The 20,929-nt window shown below is 34.9% G+C and overlaps 1 protein-coding gene across 7 annotated transcripts in view; it reads left to right on the forward strand.

The window, feature by feature from the left end:
* LOC106883929 (uncharacterized) overlaps nt 1–20,929 on the forward strand; it is a 284,619-nt gene that overhangs the window by 78,649 nt on the left and 185,041 nt on the right. For all 7 annotated transcript variants that reach the window (XR_016243622.1, XR_016243623.1, XM_089359712.1 and 4 more), the window contains 7 exons: nt 6,691–6,781; nt 10,230–10,366; nt 11,085–11,173; nt 14,879–14,943; nt 15,176–15,277; nt 19,190–19,306; nt 20,736–20,782. Coding sequence is in view for 5 of the 7 variants with exons in the window: in XM_089359712.1 (XP_089215838.1) it covers nt 6,691–6,781; nt 10,230–10,366; nt 11,085–11,173; nt 14,879–14,943; nt 15,176–15,277; nt 19,190–19,306; nt 20,736–20,782 (648 nt within the window). In the remaining 2 variants the exon portion in view is untranslated. The remainder of the gene's footprint in view (nt 1–6,690; nt 6,782–10,229; nt 10,367–11,084; nt 11,174–14,878; nt 14,944–15,175; nt 15,278–19,189; nt 19,307–20,735; nt 20,783–20,929) is intronic.

Raw genomic sequence — 20,929 nt, forward strand, 5'->3', positions numbered from 1 at the left:
GGCCAAGCTACTCCAGACTAGTGAAGAGCAACTACCCAGAAACTAGTCTCTGGATGCTAGGTTTATTGGGTGGAGGCACCTATCTCCTCGGCTTGAAAACTTCAGGACACAGAATGCTTGTGTCACGTAGCCAACTTGAAACGGTGTTTCTTGTGGCTAAATAGCAGCAGCATTCTTCCCTTTCCTGGGACTGCCACACATTAAGTTGGTAACAAACCATCACTACACACACACACACACACACACACACACACACACACACATATATATATATATATATATATATATATATATATATATATATATATATTGGTTTCACATTTTGGCATAAGGCAAGCGATTTCAAGGGAGGGGTTAAGTTGATTACGTCGACCCCAGTGTTCAACTGAACTGATACTTATTTTATCGACTCAGAAATGCCGAAATGATGAAATGCAAAGTTGACCTCAGCTGAATTTGAATCCAGAACTTAGAGACGGATGAAGTGCCGCTAAGCATTTTGCCCGGTGCACTAAAGATTCTGCCAACTCGCCTTCTATATATATTTATATATATATATTAGTAGCAGTAGTAGTATTATATGAAAATTCACAACTTATTTTGCTGGGTATGATGGAAAGTGTCAGCTGTCCACAACCAACAGACAAAGGTGACAATTGTTTACTGGTCATGCTTCAAGAACCCTACGTATTATTATTGTTCAGTAATCTTATTCTTATTACGTGCTTTCACTGCACTACCGAGCGCAGCTCTGTGTACCTTGAGTAGTTGCTGTGGTTTGTTATGGTTCTCTTATTTTCCCTGTATTGAAAGTGTTTTACATAGGATGTGTGCAGTGCCTCGTTGTGCTATATTCTTATGTTATATATACTTGTAAAAAAAACAAGATTGAACTCGGAATCTTGGGGTTAGTAGCCTGCCTTCTTAACCATTACGTTATATGCCAGTGGGCAATTATAGAGTGGATTTTAGGGCTTATAAATCTAATAGTTTTTCGTATCCTTCCTCAATACCGGCTCCCATATTCTACTCATATCTGCTCTAAGTCTGCTTGGGAGGTCATTGTGTCCTAGCATATGTGCTGCCTCTTTTAGTTTTCGTATTTCCCAGTGGTGTTCTCTGTCTATTATTTTAACTTCATCCCCCAGGGGAAGTTGGTTTCCGTTTTTCCACACATAATCAGCTATACCCAATTCTTCAACATCTTCTTGTGTCACAGCTTTACGATGTTCCTCTACCCTTAATAATAATAATAATAATAATAATAATAATAATAATAATAATAATAATAATAATTACTAACTGAAGTAGAGATTGACCAAATTAAGCAAGCAGTAAAGGATAAAAAGAATGAAACTGCAGCTAAAGAAGATAGTACAGAGGAAATAATTATAAACCAGCCCAAGGCTGATGAAAATACAGTAATGATTGAAAGAGTTAAGGTAACTGATAGGCAAAGTGAAATACTCTCTGAACCAACCATAAACACTAATGCAGGTGAAAATCAAATAGATGAAGGAAGTCATACAGAAATCGACGCAACAGAACTACATGATCTAAAAAATCAAATCATGATTGAATGGCTGAAAATTAAAGAAACTAGTATGAATGAACGCGACACTCTCCCCAAAATTCGCAATTCTAACCAAAACCTGAAAATAATTGGTAAAATCCGCCTTGCACTTAAGGATATAATTTCAGCTAATGATATTGATATTACAGATCTCAACCACCTGTACTATGCATCCGCAAGAATCTCAACGAGTCTATGTGGTGAAAAGATTAGAAAAAGACAACACTCCCACAAAAAGCCTTCTTGGCAAGAGCGCATTCAACACCAAATTAAGATACTTAGATCTGACATAGAATGTTTGAAAAACCTTAAATTTGACAAGAGTATCAAACCTACAAAGACCCAAAAACTAAAGAAAAAATATAATATGAAAACCATAGTTGACATTGATGCCACCATAGAAACCATCAAGCAAAAGGTATGTGCTAAAGCTGCCCGCATAGCAAGGTATGAAAAGCGTGTTAGATTCTTCCGAGATAATAACATGTTCAAAAATAACCCCAAAAATTTCTACAGGAAGATAGGGAAAACACCAGTAACAATAAAGTCTGTCCCATCAAAAGAAGAAGTGCAAGAATTTTGGAATAAAATCTGGGCAGAAGATAAAACACACAATGAAAAGGCCCCTTGGATTGATAGAATATCTACAGACCTAGACTCCTTAGAGGAGCAAAAGTGGGAGGGGGTCAAGGTAGAAGATATAAGATCTGCTCTCAGGAGGTCAAGCAAATGGAAGTCTCCAGGAAAGGATAAAATTCCTAACTTCTGGTTGAATGCCTTCCCAGAAAGCCATGAACTGCTAACAAAACTTTACAACGATGTTTTGCAAAATCCTAGTTTGATGCCCTCTTGGCTAGTTAATGGTTTAACATTCCTGCTTCCAAAAAATGAGGAAACAAACGAACCAAAAAATTATCGCCCCATAACCTGCTTAACAACAATGTATAAGACACTAACATCTGTCCTAACCGAGTACACCTATAGTTTTTTAATAGAAAGTAGCATATTCCCTAATGAGCAAAAGGGATGTAAACGTGGATCTTATGGTTGTAAAGATCAGCTACTCATCAATAAGATGATCTTAGAAGATTGTCACAAGCGACATAAAAACTTGTCAATAGCCTGGATAGACTATAAAAAGGCCTTTGATAGCCTACCACATAGCTGGATTAGGAAATGTCTGGAAATGTATAAAATAGCTCCTACTCTGCGAAACTTTTTATCCGTAAGTATGAGATCATGGAGAACCACACTGATGTTGAACAATGACAATGAATCTCTAAATGCTGGAGATGTAAGAATTTCATGTGGCATTTTCCAGGGTGACTCACTATCACCACTCCTCTTCTGTCTAGCCCTAATACCGCTCTCAAAATTGCTCAATGATGCACAGTATGGTTATAAAATATTTGATAAAAATATAAATCATCTCATTTACATGGATGATTTAAAGCTCTTTGCAAAAAATGACCAACAACTCAAAGGCCTACTAGCGATTGTTAAACAATTCAGTGATGACATCAGGATGCAATTTGGCCTTGATAAATGTGCAAAAGCTACCTTTATCAAAGGAAAAATGACAAATACATCTAATGTGAACCTTGACCAGCAAAATGTCATAAAAGAGTTAGAACCAGCGGAGAGCTACAAATACCTAGGGGTAATTGAAGGGGACAATATCAAGCACTCAGTGATGAGGGAAAGGATCAGAAGAGAATGTTATCGCAGGGTGAGAGCAATACTGAAGACAGAGCTGAACGCGAGAAACAGGATCGAAGCGATCAATGCTCTAGCCATACCAGTCGTGACTTACAGTTTCAACATCGTTAACTGGTCAATTACTGAAATATGTAATGTTGACAGAAAAATACGAAAACTGTTGACAATGCATAGAATGCACCACCCTAAGGCAGATATAGAACGTCTTTATCTGCCAAGAAAAGAAGGAGGCCGAGGACTTTTACAGCTGGCATTATCAATGAAAGTAGCCACAATTGGCCTAGATACCTATCTGAAAAACTCTGAGGACTGGATGCTAAAACTTGTCTTAAAATATGAAAGCAAGAAAGCATCTTACTCAGTAACAAAACAGGCAAAGGAATATCTAAGTGAATTCCAATTGCAACAAATTCAAGAATTAGACGAACTAGAAACACCTGCAGAAAAAGCTAAGCGCTTGAAAACCCGTGCTAAAATTGCTGCCTTAGCTATTATGACTGAAAAATGGCATGGAAAACCTCTCAATGGCAAATACCCAAAGAGAGCGAATAATGCAGATATTGACAAAGCCCTTACCCACCAATGGTTAATGGCCTCTGGCTTGAAATCAGAAACAGAGGGGTTTATCATAGCAGTCCAAGATCAATGCCTACCTACAAAGAACTACCAGGCCAACATATTAAAGAACGGCAGCTCCCCATTATGTCGTATATGCCAACAACAAAATGAGACCATCGATCATGTTGTCTCCATGTGCAGTCTGCTTGCGCCTACAGAGTATCTCAACAGGCATGATAGAGCTGCACAATATATTCACTGGGTAATATGCAAAAACCTGGACTTGCCCCATGATAAAAACTGGTGGGAACACAAACCACCCCCAGTACTTGAAAATGATCACATTGCACTCCTCTGGAACTTCACCATTCAAACTGACAGAAAGATAGACGCAAATAGGCCAGACATCATACTGAAAGACTTCAGACAAAAATCATGCCTCCTCATTGATATGACTGTCCCAATCGATATAAACGTATCTGTCAAGACCTACCAAAAACTGAGCAAATATAAAGATCTTGAAATAGAAATTAGCAAAATGTGGAATCTGAAGACGAAAACAATACCTATTGTCATAGGTGCCCTGGGAATGACAGCGAAACGGGCTGATTACTACCTAGATCAGATTCCAGGAAACCCCAAAATGGCTGAAGTTCAAAAGATAGTGCTCATGGGAACTGTCCATATCCTACGTAAAATACTGTCTATGTGATCTCAAATTTTAAAGCAAACACATAATTTTCTTATGGTTTCTTAAACATTCACTTGAACAAAACTGTACAGATCCAAATATATGGTACCCTAGGCATAAACACCTACATGAACTTCTAACTTGTTGTCTCTTGAGGTCTCTGGGTGAGACTTGGATCCAACTTGTACAGATGCAAAACAAAAGTCAAACATAAAATAATAATAATAATAATAATAATGATAATAATAATAAGATCATCAAAAAAAATACCTTAGGAATGAGAACCCAGGGTTGGGTTCAAAATTCTATCAGGACACCTGATGAAGGCTGGAGAGTAAATCAGCCGAAACCTTGTGGTAACAGCAAACAAGATGAGGACACATATCCGTCCAATGTAAATAATATATATACACAAGTATATTATTATTATTATTATTATTATGATTATTATTATTATTATTATTATTATTATTGCAATGCACAACGGCCCCTGCTCGGCGGTCAAAGTAAATGGCCACCTATTGGAACCTTTAAGTATCGCACGTTCGGTCCGTCAGGGCTGCTCGCTGTCACCTCTTCTGCTGCGGAAGTTGGAACAGTTAAGAGGCCTCCCTTTCGAAATTGGACTCGGGAGAGCAGTGTCTGCATAAGCGGACGGCGTCATCGTCATGGTGTCGGACACCTCCGAAGTGGAGACGGTTGGCTCCATTGTAAAGGAATAAGAGTCGGTTGCAGGGGCTAAGATCAATGCCGACAGGCCGGTGGGATTGCGACTGGGCACCTGAGAAGCAAATCGATGCCGTCGGGCGCTTGACTGACTAACCAGTGAAACTACTTGAGATCTGGTTTGGTCCTGACCTCCAGGTGGATAAGAATTGGAAAGAGGTGCCGAACAGGGTGACCTCTTTTACCCAGAAATGGGCAGAGAGGAAATTGTCCCTGGAAGGTCGGGCAGAGGTAGCGAACGCCTAATACGCCTAACTCATTATTTATCGTCTGACCGTTGTGCCTTGCCCCAGTTACTGCTTGATTAGATTGGAGTGCATCCTGTTTATTTTCTTGTGGAAAGAACGCGTTCCAATTGTCCGGCGGTCGGTCTGCTGCCAATTTCTTTTGCTTGGCGGCTTAGGCATGCCATGGATTTTAAGGCGTAGACACACACGCCATATACAGCGATTTCTTGGTGAACGTGTGTGGGTTCTGTTTGTGAGACACACCTTTCTGCAGCTCGTCTCCTTGACGGTGCTGCAGACTTGGGTGAAGGATGTCGTCAGGCGCTCACTGTCTTCTACAAGTCGAGCAACAGGATAGGTGGATGTTCCACTTTAGATATTTAGAGAGGATTAGTAGTGGGGAAGTGCTCTAGGCGTCGACGAAGACGAACTGGCAAGTCTATTCCGGAGGTCATTCCGGTCAGGGACTGTTATGGATAATTTCCATCAGTTCAAGTCTTTAGGAATAGTTGCCAATGCGCCTATTACTACTGGGATACATTTTACCTGCACTTTCCATAGTGGCTAGGTTCTGGTACTTTTCTATTGTTTCTATACCTCTTATATTGATTCCTTCTTCATTTGTGACTGTAAAGTCAATTATCTGGCACTTTCTATTCTCTTTATCTACTACTACTACTACTACTACTACTACTAAATCAGGCCTTCGAGCATTTATTACTCTGTCAGTCTGAATGTTAAAGTCCAGCATCTTGTACTTCTTACTTTCTAGCACTTTACTAGGTTCATGTTCATACCGTTATTATGATGATTATAATTATTATTATTGCTGTTGTTGTTGTATAGTCAGCTCATGCTGTAAACATGTAAACATTCACTCTCATCCAATAGCCGAAAATAAACATCATTGAGCATTGTTAGCCGTTTCATGGGTGACATCTTGGTATCTCTACATGCTACAATTATCTTACATAAATGAAGGATCATTATAATGTTTACTACATAGATATACTATTTGCAGTTTATATATGTTTGCATTATTGTATTACATGGATGTATAATTTCTTAACATAGCTGAAGCTACGACCCATTATATTCTGTGTTGGTACATTTGCAAAAGTGAACAAAATTAGTGATACATTTTCCATTTATTGCCTTGTTGTTGAAAATTTCACATTATTTGTCTATATTTTCAGTACTGGGATAAAGACTTGGAATATGTTGCTCAGAAATGGGCAGAAAATTGCCAGTTTAAGCATGACAACGCATATCGACGAATAATACCTGGTAAGAATATAATTTACTTTATATTATAAAGTATTTCTTTTTGAAAATGGATTTCAGAAAATTTCATTTCAATGCATGTCACTGTTTTATTTAAAATTGATAAAATATACAATGGGTTTTAATATTAGCATAAGACCAGAATTAATCAGAAAAGGGGGTTTTTGGAATACATTAACACAAGTAATTTGCTAGTATTTTATTTTATTGTATTAACCTTGAAAGGATGAACAGCAAAGCTGATCTTGACAGGATTCGAAAACAGAATGTAAAGAGACATAACTAAATACTATGAGGCACTCGGACAATTCTGCCAAACCACCATGGAAAGAAACTAATATAAAATATATTTTGGGAATTCTCATCTCATCTCATCTTCCTCGTCCACTTAATCTTGGGATGGTCGTAGGGACAGAGTCTTCAAGCATGCCTTTCATTGGGTCCTGTTATAATCAACTGCCTCTAATCAATCAGGCTGTATCTCTAAGCAAGATCAACTGAATTCAATGTGAAAACTTTCAGATGATAAAATTTTAAGTATAAATGTATAGATATTTATATTAATAGGTCCAAATTACAGAACACAAATGAGTGATTTGTGTAAGTTGGACCTATTAATATAAATATCTATATATTTATACTTAAAAAAATTCCTTGTCTGAAAGTTTCCACCTTTTGCGTTCTCTTCTTTGGCATGTATACAGAGATGCATATTTTGTATTTCATACCCAAACTATTATATTTAATATATTTTTATATATTTAATATAATTGATGTATCTAATTTGTTTGTCTGCATAATTGATTCTATATCTGCTTGACTTGATCCTTCTTACAGTGATATTTTACCTTAGAAAGTTAATCCCCTGTAAAGACATTGGAATCTCAGTTTGAATTTTTTGAGCACCACAAAGTGCCTTCTCAACTCAAAATCTCTGGATCTCATCTGTGGGCTATATATATAATATATCTCATCATCATCATTTAGCGTTTGTTGTCCATGCTGGCATGGGTTGGACAGTTTGTCCAGGGCTGGCAAGCTGGAAGGCTGCACCAGACCCCAATCTGATTTGGCATGGTTTCTTTGTCTGTATGCCCTTCCTAACACTAACCACTCCAAGAGTGTAATGGATGCTTTTAAGTGTCACCAGCTCAGGTGGCATTTGCATGACACCGGTATATGCCATGACAGCAATTTTACTTGGCTTGATGAGTCTTTCTCTCAAGCACGACATAATGCCAAAGCTCTTAGTCATTGCCTCTATGAGGCTCAATACTGAAGAGTAGCTTTTCATGTGCCACTGACATCGGCCACTTTGCTTCTGTGGGGCCCAGCACTCAAAAGATGCTTTTTACATGTCACAGGCATGAATACCAGTTATGTGACACCAGCATCAGCCATGGCTGTGATTTTACTTGGTTTGACAAGTCTTCTCAAGCACAGTATATCACCAAATATCTTCGTCACTAGTCATTGACTCTGTGGGGTCCAAAGTCTGAAGATGAATTTTCACCACCTCGTCCCATGTCTTCCTGGGTCTACCTCTTCCACAGGTTCCTACTACAGTCAGACATCAGCACTTCGTTACACAGCTGTCCTCGTCCATATACATCACATGACCATACCAGCACAGTTGTCTCTCTAGCACACCACATCTAATGCCTCTAATGCCTAACTTTTCTCTTTAGATTACACTCTCTTGAACATGCACACTGATATTGCACATCCAGCAAAGCATGCTGGCTTCATTTCTTTCAAGCCTACCCATGTCCTCGGCTGTCACAGCCCATATTTCACTGCCATGTAACATGGCTGTTCAATCACAGGCATCATGCAATCTGCCTTTCAATCTGAGTGGGAGGCCCTTTGTTGTCAGCAGGGGTAGGAGCTCTCTGAACTTTACCCAGCCTATTCTTATTCTCACAGCTATGCTCTTGGAGCATCCACTTCCACTATTCACTTGGTCACCTAGATAATGGAAGCTGTCTAGCTTACCCCATTGGCAGTTGATGGAGTCTATTTTCTGTACATTTTCAGTGTTTGTGGTACCTGTGCATTTTCCATGCATAAAAGCTATTTTCCCAGTTAACAACCTTCCTCTGATATTGCTGTACTTCTTATGTGTCCATAGCTTACATCAGGTACATCCTATGGAGTTTCTACCTTTGCCTTTTCTACAGATCAAGCAGGGCCATCTACCTGAAGGGATTTGTGATTTGTCTGCCTTCCCACTTACTAAGAATTATATGTCTATATATGTATCTTTGATCTTTTACTGGTTTCAATCATCAGACTGCAGACATGTTGGGGTGCCACCTTCAAGAATTTTTAATTGAATGAATTAACTCGTGCTTTTCACAAAACCTGGTACTTATTCTATAGTGATCAACTAAGTTACAGGGATGTAAACACACTAAATTCAGTTGTCAAGCAGTAGTGAGGGTAACCTCACACACACACACACACACACACACACACACACATACATACATACATACATACATACATACATACATATATATATATATATATATATATATATATAAAGGTAAGCAGAGTTAGCATTTATAGTAACCAACTAAGGGATAAAAATATCCGTATTTACTATCGGAATCAGGTACTTGTGCTATCCCTGGACATGGGTATGCAGATAGACGATACAAAGAAAACACGGACAGGTCATTCGGAGTTTTATCTCTTCAGTCAAGATTCTGATTATCCTTGCAATTTCAGCTGTTTATTCTCGATATTGCTACAATCTGGCCAGCTCCAAGGAAAAAACTAAGATAAGAGCATTAGATTCCTTGGAAGAAAGCAACAAATGTATACAAAAACAAGGACAGAAAAAGCAATCAATGTTACACAAATACAATAGGAATAGTAACAGGACAAAATAAGAGATGTCTTTCAACTAAGGACAAATAAAATTAAACTGGCGACCACTATCATGACTACCATCTACAAGCAAACAACAATTATGACAAGCAAAAACCAAAAAATCATCAGCATTGCCACCATCATTCCTCATTTTTTCCTTTTTTTCTCTGTCTCTCTCTCTTTCACTCTTTCTCGCTCTCTCTACTCCCTCTTCTTCTATCTCTCATGAGCTACTTCCCTTAACATGATGCAGGAAGTAGGTAGGAACATATTATTGTACTAATGCATAGATGATTATGCCCTGTCATATAAAATCTGCCTTATCCCATATTATGACATTGCAATAAAGAGTACATACATCAGAAGAATACTAAACCATTCAAATACTATTTCAGTGAGTTGAGTAGCTTAGTTGATCAAACACATTCACAGTCATAAATCAGATTGAGACGTGTTTACTTTCAATCTCATTATAAAGCAATAATTAAATGATTACTGGAAAGTAAAGAAATTTGGCTCAGTCATAACAATACAAAATTTGACTGTTAAAGTTATTTTAAATATTTTTCTTTAGGGAAATTTAATGTCGGACAAAATTTGGCTCTTGGACACCTAAACTGGTCACATGCTGTAAGCGGCTGGTATGGTGAAATAAAAGATTTCACCTATAACAAGCAAAATGTATTTTATAAAGTAGGACATTACACACAGGTAAGAATAATCTATTTTATACATCCAAACTTATTAAAATGTCTGAGTATTGTGGAAAACGAATAGTTGTGTTCTAGATAAAAAAGATGTCACAATTTAGTAAAAGATAAAAAGAGAACAGACCAGAAGTTAGTAAGAAATTCTAGAAGAAAATGACTTTATAGTTTTTCAGGATCAAATATTTTTATTCTGTGAAATCTGATTTGTAATTAGAATTTTCAGTATTTCTAAAGTGATTTTTCCAACTTATATACATATTGTTGTTATTATGTTAAACTGTTGTGTGTCCAAATTTGGCCAGATGTGTTTTTTTTTTCTCAATATTTATTTTTGCTTGCAATAGCAGGTTGTTTTCTTCAAACTATCATATCTCCAGCTGTTTCAGCTGCCAAGATATCAAAAATTGTCAAACTGCAGTACAACAGTTTTGCTATGGAATGGTGAAACTATTATTTTTTTTTTTTCTGAAAAGGCTACGTTTTGGACTAACAACACTTATGCACAGTAGCAACATTATACAACATATTGACACACAAGAAATTCTCATAGATTTAGACATATTTTACCTTCATAAAGAAAGATCTAATGAAGTATATCAATGTAAATGTGGTGAACATGATGAAAGAGAGTATGTGGTAAGTTAGAGTACTCTAGACTAAACTGTATGTATTACTTGGATGCTATATATAAAGTTTTAAGTATATTTTCATTTTTACAGCTGGTCTGGGCAAGCTCTGCTGCTATTGGTTGTGGATTCGCTTATTGCAAAGGCGTAGGAAGACTGTATGCATGTAACTATGGTCCAGGGTAAGTCAATGTTTTCAATCTCTTTATAGTATTGCATTTTGGTGGTTGGCCAAAATGTATGTTTGGTTTTTCTTGATATTAAATTTCAGGCACTCCAATAAGTAGCTACTTTAAGTCTGTCTCTTGCACATCGCCACTCATTAGAGACTTGACGCTTCAGTATAGTTTGTCACAAACTTGCAATCAGACAGGTTGTATTTTGTGTGCTTAACTTTACTCTGAAGATGGAAGACCAAAGTAAGCATTATCAACATGTCATATATTTTTATTTTTAAAAAAATGTCAACATGACCAGTAGAATCATTCAGGAAGATATGTAATGTGTATGAAATTGATGTAGTGTATTCTAGTCATAACAATTTTAGCTACTGTTCCCCTGACTACACCTAATGTGTCTTTCTTTGAAGGGTATGATTTGAGGGAGATATGGTCACTACATCTAGCAATCCCAGTGATCACACAGCTATTGATTTCATGCTGGTAATAAATCTATTTGTCACATAAACTTAAGGAAAATTTACTGACGCATGAGATGAGTAATAATTTTTTTATAAATGTTAATATCGTTGGAGAAGATGGAAGGTTCATCTTTACCTTCCATTTCTTTTCATGTATAACTTGAGCATACTACACTTTTCCTTTCATTTCCTGTGTCGATAGATTTTACAAATGCCATTTTTACATTAAGAAATACAAGAAATTCATACATACACACACACACGCACACAAGCACATGCATGCACAAACACAATAAACACACATATGCATACATACACGCACGCACACACACACACACACACACACACACACACACACACACACACACACACACATATATATATATATATATATATATATATTATATGTATTTATTTTCTCCTAATTAATAAATAACTCGGACAAAATATTCGGTTATAATGTCTTACATTTAAGCTGGTTTCCATGCAGTTCCCTGAAGAGAAGTTTACATTTTTAACATCGCCGATTCCTATGGATCGTATAAATAGTAATTCTTCGAAACATATGTTGGAAATAAATGTATGCAGTTAAAATATGCGTTTTACTCCATTCATTAAATTTATATATATATATATATATATATATATATATATATATATATATATATATATATATATATATATACAAAATAAGAGAGAAGATGGAGATAAGATTAATAAAAGTATATTAACATTGACAAGTCCAGACCTACAGTTGTTTCAATTCATCATTTGTAGCAAGAAATTAACCAAATTTAATTATATTTAACTGAATTAATTTGGTTAATTACTACAGCTAAGAATATCTTCAGGAAAAGATGCACAAAGCAATTAATTACATGCCACTACATTCTGAGTTCAAATTCCACTGAGGTCAACTTTGTCTTTCATCCTTTCAGAGTCAATAGATTAAGTACCAGTTCAATACTGAGGTCAGTTCAGTAATGGGGTCGCCTCCCCAAATTTTGGGCTTTGTGCCTATAGTAGAAAGGATTATTTATATTAATTTATGACAATCTGTATTTTTTTCTATAACTGTATCTATTTTTTTAACTGTGGTATATACTTTTAACTATAAAGGTACACTGTATTCTTCCTGTTCTTATGTTTCCATTTTGATTTAAATATGATTAATTCCTTTGTACATCCTTCCCTGAAGATGTTCTCACTTGTAGTAATTAACCAAAACAAATTAGTTAAATTAAATTAAATTTGGTTAAATTTTATGCTGCAAGTGATGAATTAAAATGATTGTAGGTCTGGTCTTGTCAATGTTAATAACCTTTTATTAACCTTATCTCCATCTCCTCTCTGGTTTTGTATAATATTAATAATACTATATATGTATGTGACTGCTTTGTTAGGCATTCAACTTGTCTAATCTTGGATAATTTTTTCCCTCAGAAGTTTATATCCTCACTTGTACCTTTATATATATATGTGTGTGCGTGTGTGTGTGTGTGTGTGTGTGTGTGTGTGTGTGTGTAATTTACATATATATATATATAATATACATATATAATATACATATATATATATATATATATATATATATATATATATATATATATATATATATATATGTAATATACATATATATATAATATACATATATATGCATATATATATATATATATATATAATATACATATATATATATATATATATAATATACATATATAATATACATATATATATATATATATATATATATATATATATATATATATATATATATATATATATGTAATATACATATATATATATAATATACATATATATGCATATATATATGTATATATATATATATATATATATATATATATATATATATATATATATATATATATATATTGAAAATCCTACACGATTAGGTGAAAAGCGCTTTATTTAATTTATAAAACATGTGACATTAATAAAAATCTGTAAATGTACAAAGATCCAGATTTCTGAGTACCTTAATTTTTTTCTATATAATTTCTGTACATCACCTCCAAACCTTCCAATATATATGTAATATACATATATATATAATATACATATATAATATACATATATATATATATATATATATATATATATATATATATATATATATATATTGAAAATCCTACACGATTAGGTGAAAAGCGCTTTATTTAATTTATAAAACATGTGACATTAATAAAAATCTGTAAATGTACAAAGATCCAGATTTCTGAGTACCTTAATTTTTTTCTATATAATTTCTGTACATCACCTCCAAACCTTCCAATATATATATAATATACATATATATTTAATATACATATATAATATACATATATATATATATATATATATATATATATATATATATATATATATATATATATATATGTAATATACATATATATATATATATATATAATATACATATATATATATACATATATACATACATACATACATACATACATACATACATACATACATACATACATACATATATACATACATACACACACAACAGGCTTCTTTTTCTTTCCATCTACCAATTCCACTCAGAAGGCTTTGGTCAGCTTGAGGTTATAGTAGAAGACACTTGCCAAAAATGCTATGTAGTGGGACTGAACCCTGAATTATGTGGTTGGGAGGCAAACTTTTTATTACAGCCACACCTGCATTTTAATCCACATTTTTTTTTTTAGTTAAATCTCTTTATCCCTTTCATGCATTTTTAATATTTTATAATCACTCCTCATTAAAACATATTCATCAAAGAAATCATCAGTGTTTTTATAGAACATTCACAGATATGATTTCACAATTTGGGAACTAACTCCTTTTTCTCTTTACACATATTTTAATAACTGAATATTTATCCCCAAGATCTCTAATTCTTGCCCTGATTTCATTTCCTCACACCTTAAGTTGTAACTAATATTTCTGTTACATCAGCTGACCCTTCTGCTAGCTTGATCACTAAGTCCTTGTACTGGTCCTACTATTACATTAGCTGGTCCTTCTATTGGTCCTTTCTTTAGATCAGCTAGTCTTTCTACCAGTTCTTTTAAACCAACTTGGGAGAAAATTCTTATTTTCTTGTATAATTTTTTAAGTGCTTATTTCATGTATATGAAATAGAAAATCACACGATATAGTCTTATATTCAATATTACTATACCGAATATTATCTTCTCTCAACTTTTAGAAAATTAATTATTTTAAATGTTTTTTTATTTTTCAGAGGAAACAGTGCTTACTCTCTTAACCGACCATATAAATCATGCAAAGGACCTACAAAACTCATTGGTGAGAAGATATTTTAAAAAGCACACTTCTTTGTCCTTCAATAAGAAATACATAAACTAGCAATTAGAGTTCTGCATCATTGAATTAAGTGATTTCCTAAGCATTGTGTCTTATGTGCTAATGATTTTAATGGCTCAATACCTAACAAATTCATTATAATTTAAATTTGATTTCTGACATAATTCAATAATGTAATATATTAATTCATGGAAACTTTCTCATTTACTTTCAGATTGTAAAGGAAAGATTTGTCTGAATGGTGGTTCAAGGATTGGTGATGGTTGTACGTGTAAATGTTATCGGAACAAGATCTATTATGGACCACAATGTGAAAGTAAATATATTTTATCTTTTATCTTTTCCTTGCTTCAGTCATTGAAGTGTGACCATGTTTGGGCACTGTCATGAAGGTTTTAGTCAAACAAATCACACCCAGTACTTATTATTTTTATTTGTTTAAGCCTGATTCTTGTTCTATTGGTTTCTTTTGCAAAATTGCCAAGTTATGAAGACTTGCACAAACCAGCATTAGTTGTGCAGTGGTGGTGCAAGTCAAGCACACACACCCACACAAACATGACGGGCTTCTCTGAACTTCCTTCTAGAAAATTCACTCATAAAGCTTTGGTCAGTCTAGCGCTATAACAGAAGACACCTTAGGTGCCGTGCAGTGGGATTGAACCTAGGAAGCAAAATAGGAAGTAAAATTGGAAGCAAAATGTTTACTACACAGCCATATCTGGGCCTATAACTCTATTTTAAAGCAAAATTAAGTCATTATTGGTATCTATAATTATTTTCCTTATGTAATTAATAATTACATAAACGATAAATAACTGACACTAGGTTGTTATCTTGTTCTCTAGATAGTCATTTTGATAGGTAAATTTGGAAGTATATTTTTGTCTCCAAGGGCAATATCAGGAAATATGGCAAACATACAAGAATTATAATTACACTTTTATCAAATGAAAAGAAAACTTGTTAAAAGAAAAATATTTATTACCATAATATAAATTTTAATTATTTACATTATTTACATTCGACGGATATTTGTCCTCATCTTGTTTGTTGCTAACACAACGTTTCAGCTGATATAACCTCCAGCTTTCATCAGGTGTCTTGGGGAAATTTCGAACCTGGGTTCTCATTCCTAACGTATTTTCGATGTTATTATTATTATTATTATTATTATTATTATTATTATTATTGAGTGAGAGAGCAGTGCATGTCATGAAAGTGACACTGGGGTAAAATATACGAAGTCCGTTATACCCATCATGACTACCCATCTGATAAGGGTACACCAGGCACATGCATCACAACCATATGTGCGCGACATAGTGATTTCATATCAAGATATAACAGTGCATGACCTCGCAGGTGGGACCCAGTTAGAATTTTCTTCAAGTCAAATAGCCCATCCTGCTCAAAACGTCCCTGAATAAGGTTTGTTTAAGGATGTTGAGCAAAACACCCATGTTTCCAAAGGTGAATTATTCAAACCCAAAAGAATTCCTCTCAGCACATGGCTATGATGCTCCCCCACTACCTCTGCTCATGATCAGAGATGCACATATCATCAGCCACCAAGGGACATGCTCAACTGGTTAAGGTGAAACAACTGACAAGCAAATCTGTGGTATTAAGCAGAATATTTGCTGTAGGCCATCTTTTTATACCAAGACAAAACAATGTACATGATAACACTTCCAATCAGTTAAGATCAGAAGCCATGAGAACCACTGCTTGGTACTGCATCCGGGCAGTGTTATCATTATTATTATTATTATTATTATTATTCAGGTCACTGTCTGGAATCGAAATCAGAATCTTGGGGTTAGTAGCCCGCGCACTTAACCACTATGCCATATGCCCATGGGCATATGGCATAGTGGTTAAGAACCTAGTTGTCTACCAAAGCAACTCTTAGGTGACTCTGGCACTTAATATATTGAAGTGGTATCTCTGGCCCTTCATATATACTACAGTGGTAGGGATGGCAGTGGTATTAGTGATGGTGGCGGGGTGAAGTTATTATAATTTCTTAGAAAAAATGAAACAAAAGTAACCCAGAAATTTTGTTATTGTATTCCATTGCTAAGTCACCATACTTTATATTGAATATTTAAAGCAAAATATATCTAACCATCATCGATCATCATCATCGATCATCATCATCGATCATCATCATCATCACAAATGTCGTTAATGTCATTTTTATTATCACTATTTTAATGTGATTTTCTTTTCCATTGTAAACTAAATAGATGCTAGTAGGGTGGGACAGAGAAGATGGACGTTTTTAAAATGGCTATTACTCAGCCCTAGGAGGAGAGACATGTATCTGATAGGTACCATTCGGCCTATGGTGTTTTAGCATTTTTTACCCTTTTTAAGCAAAGCTATATCACTGTAGACAATAGAGTATTGCATGTTTGCTTAAAACAGTTACATGAAGAATAACAAGTCTGTCAGCAGTTCAGCATGAGTTTTAGTGACACTTCAGCATTCACCAAAATCAGGTTGTTCCTACCCGTAACACAATCTTACTTTGTACACGAGGTATGCTAATGAAAAGACTGGTAGGGGCACTATGAAAGGTATGGACTCCAGAAAATGTAGAACACATCAGACAAGATTTGATACGGAGTCCAAATTGCTCTGCTCAGAGGTACTCTACTGATCTTGACATTGGTAATTGATTGGTAAGGTGTATTTTGCATGAAGACCTGTATTTCCACCCATACAAATTGGTCATTGTGCAACACTTGAAACCATTGGACTAGGTGAAGCAGCTTCATGGAAGATGGAAGCAACTTTTGAGCTAAATGACAACCTCATTTTGTTAATGAGTGATGAAGCACGTTGTCATTTCAATGGCATGGTTAATCAACAGAACTGTCATTCTTGGGCTCTTAAAAATCCAAGAGAACTGCATGAAAGATCATTGCACAGCCTAAAGTGATGGTCTGGTATACTGTTGGAAAAGCTGCCATCTTGTTCCTTACATTTTTTAAGACAATAATGGAAATTCTATTACTGTGAACTCTGAGTGTTACATTGAGATGATAAGCAACTTCTCTGTGCCTGAATTATGATGAAAACATATGTCTATTCAAAGTGGGTGTTTTCAGCAGGATGAGGTGACAGCCCACACAGCCAGAGCATCAATGGACGTTCTTCGCCCTCTCTTTGGTGCCCTCCTCATTTCCAGGTTTGCTGACATTCCTTAGCCCCCTCGGTCCCTGATTTGTCTATGTGTGATTATTTCTTGTTGGGAAACCTCAAGGCACATGCGTATGTGCATATGCCCATACATTGGACAATTTGAAGGAAGCTATTCACGAAGAAATTGACAGACCAATACTGGAAAAAGTGGAGGCAAACTTCCAAGAACGCCTTCAGAAATGCATCATTGAAAATTGACACCACATGATGGTTGTTGTTTTCCACACTTAGATTTGACAATTGTTAATTTAATATAAACACATTGATGTCAATAAAATTTGTTTGCAGCTAAAACTAATGAGTACATGAATTTTTCAAAAACATCCATTCTCTCTGTCCCACCCTGTATGATGTTTACTATTATTTCAATTAAGCATCCATTAGGCTAAACATCTTAAGAACTGTCAATTCTAAAACTTCTCACATCTTCTTCACTCTTCTCTTACCTATGTCATCGTCTTCTACCAGTGCATACTACATTTTGTATACAAGTCATTGACTAGAACTAGAACATTTGTCTCTGCTGCATACATCAGCTGATGTCTTCAATGTCCAGATACATTCTCAACACAGCTGTGCACCATCTTTCATGTGGATTAATGTTACACATTCCATACATCATGCATGTGTCATTTCTTTCCAACCTATGAAGTAGATCTTCCATATTCAGTGTCCACATCCACATTCCATAACATTTGGTACCACACATCTCACACCAACTTTATGCAGTCTAACTCTACACAAAGAATCAAAATGAACAAGTTCCTCAACTTCTTTTGTCATCCTCCTTATACTAACAACTATTCTTTCTCCATATCCAGCCCTTTTGTTAATTCACATATGTATCTATCACACCTCAAGACACCCTACTTATATTTTTTTTGAATTTCCCACTTATTTACTTTACATACATAGAATTCCTGTGAACTTTCTTTACTAAATTTGAAATAATACCACTTCTGAGATGAAACTGAGATTTTGCTTTCCCCATGAAACAAATTCTTGATTTTTACAGTGGACTGTTCTCGAGGCAAAGAGCATTATCAGTGTGGTAAATATTACAAAAAAGAATATTGTGCTAAATACTCCAATGTTCCAGTCATATGTCCTGAGACGTGTAACCTGTGTCCAAGTGAGTAAATTGCATTTTCTATGATTTTACTTCCTCTCTCCTTTCAATGTTAACAGGTCATAGGATTGTTCAACCATTGTTAGGACAATAAATGTATTTGTATAAAGATAAACTAGGAGTTGGTATATAGAAGTAAGTTACAAAAGGTAACTACAGGTAAATAGAAATAGGTTTCCAGAGATTAATAGGCAAGTAGGCAAACATTTAGATGTATGATTGTCATCAATGTATTTGTGAAAAAGGCATATTTATAATATATGCTTTTTACAACTATGGCCATCTTACTAGTGTTGGTGCTATGAAAAAGTACTCAGTGCACTCTGTAAAGTGGTTGACATTTGAAACCATGCCAAAGCAGACATTAGTGCAAGATGTAGTCTACTGACCTGCTGGATCCTATGAAATTGTCGAACCCATGCCAGCATAGAAGATGCACTTTAAAGGATGATTATACATATTTAAACATAAAAAAAAGCAGGGAAAAAGATAAACTCGGAGTTGGTATATAGAAGTAATTTACAAAAGGTAACTAAAGGTAAGTAGAAATAAGTAACCAGAAAGAGATTGATTAGTAGGTATAGGTATGTTCAGTATGTTAGAATAAGATGCTTTTGTAAACTATGGCCACCTCACTAGCCATGGTGCCATAGAAAAAGCATGCAGTATGCTCTATAATGTGTTTGGCTTAGGAAGAGCACCAAGCTGTAGAAATCATGCCAAAGCAGACACTGGAGCATAATGCAATCCTCTGGCTTGTTGAATTCAGCCAAATCATCCATCCTATGCCAGCATGGAAGATGAAATCTAAAGGATAATTATGCATAATTAATATTAAAAGAAGGAAAATAAGTTGCATAATGCAGACACTATATCTGCTATAAACTGTACAGATGTGCTAACTATCACGTCATAGCAACATCACAGCAATTTTTTTCTAAATTAAGAGACTTAAATTGAGTTGTTAAACTGATAAACTAGAGACATGTCAGTGGGGATCTCAGTCCACACAATATTTCAGGTATACTATTATATATGTAATACATAAGAGAAGATAATAGAGAAGATAATATATATTATCTTCTATGTTATAACATACCTGCAAATGCATTGCGTTTTGGACAGGGTGTTGCTGTCATGATCACATGATTGTGGTTTCACAGCACATATATATACGTGTGTGTGTATGTGTTTGCGTGTGTGTGTGTGCGTATGTGTGTGTGTATGTGTGTGTGCAAGCACGCATATCTATATGTATATATTGCTATGGGTCATAAATTTGGGAATTTTAACTAATGCCGTTTTACGCCTATCCTGTATGTAAAAAATAGAAGCCAATATCATGCCTCACCTTGAATCAAAACAATTACATTAGTGAATTTTTTATAAATGAAATCTGCATGTCTAAATACATACAAATACTATATTGTAGGTGCAGTAATTCCACATGTGAAATCAGAACCCTCAAATCCAAACTTGGTAATGTATTTTCTAATGATTATTTGATATGAATGTAGGTGTACTCATAAGGTTCAAATGCTCAGTTTGCCTTTAGAATGGTTTCAGTTATGATGGCATTGTGCAGATTTTGATAAATTGTTTTCTAACAAAGCAAATTACTGGACT

The sequence above is a fragment of the Octopus bimaculoides genome, chromosome 11 (assembly GCF_046866305.1).
Source record: "Octopus bimaculoides isolate indiv1 chromosome 11, ASM4686630v1, whole genome shotgun sequence".
Lineage (NCBI taxonomy): Eukaryota > Metazoa > Mollusca > Cephalopoda > Octopoda > Octopodidae > Octopus > Octopus bimaculoides.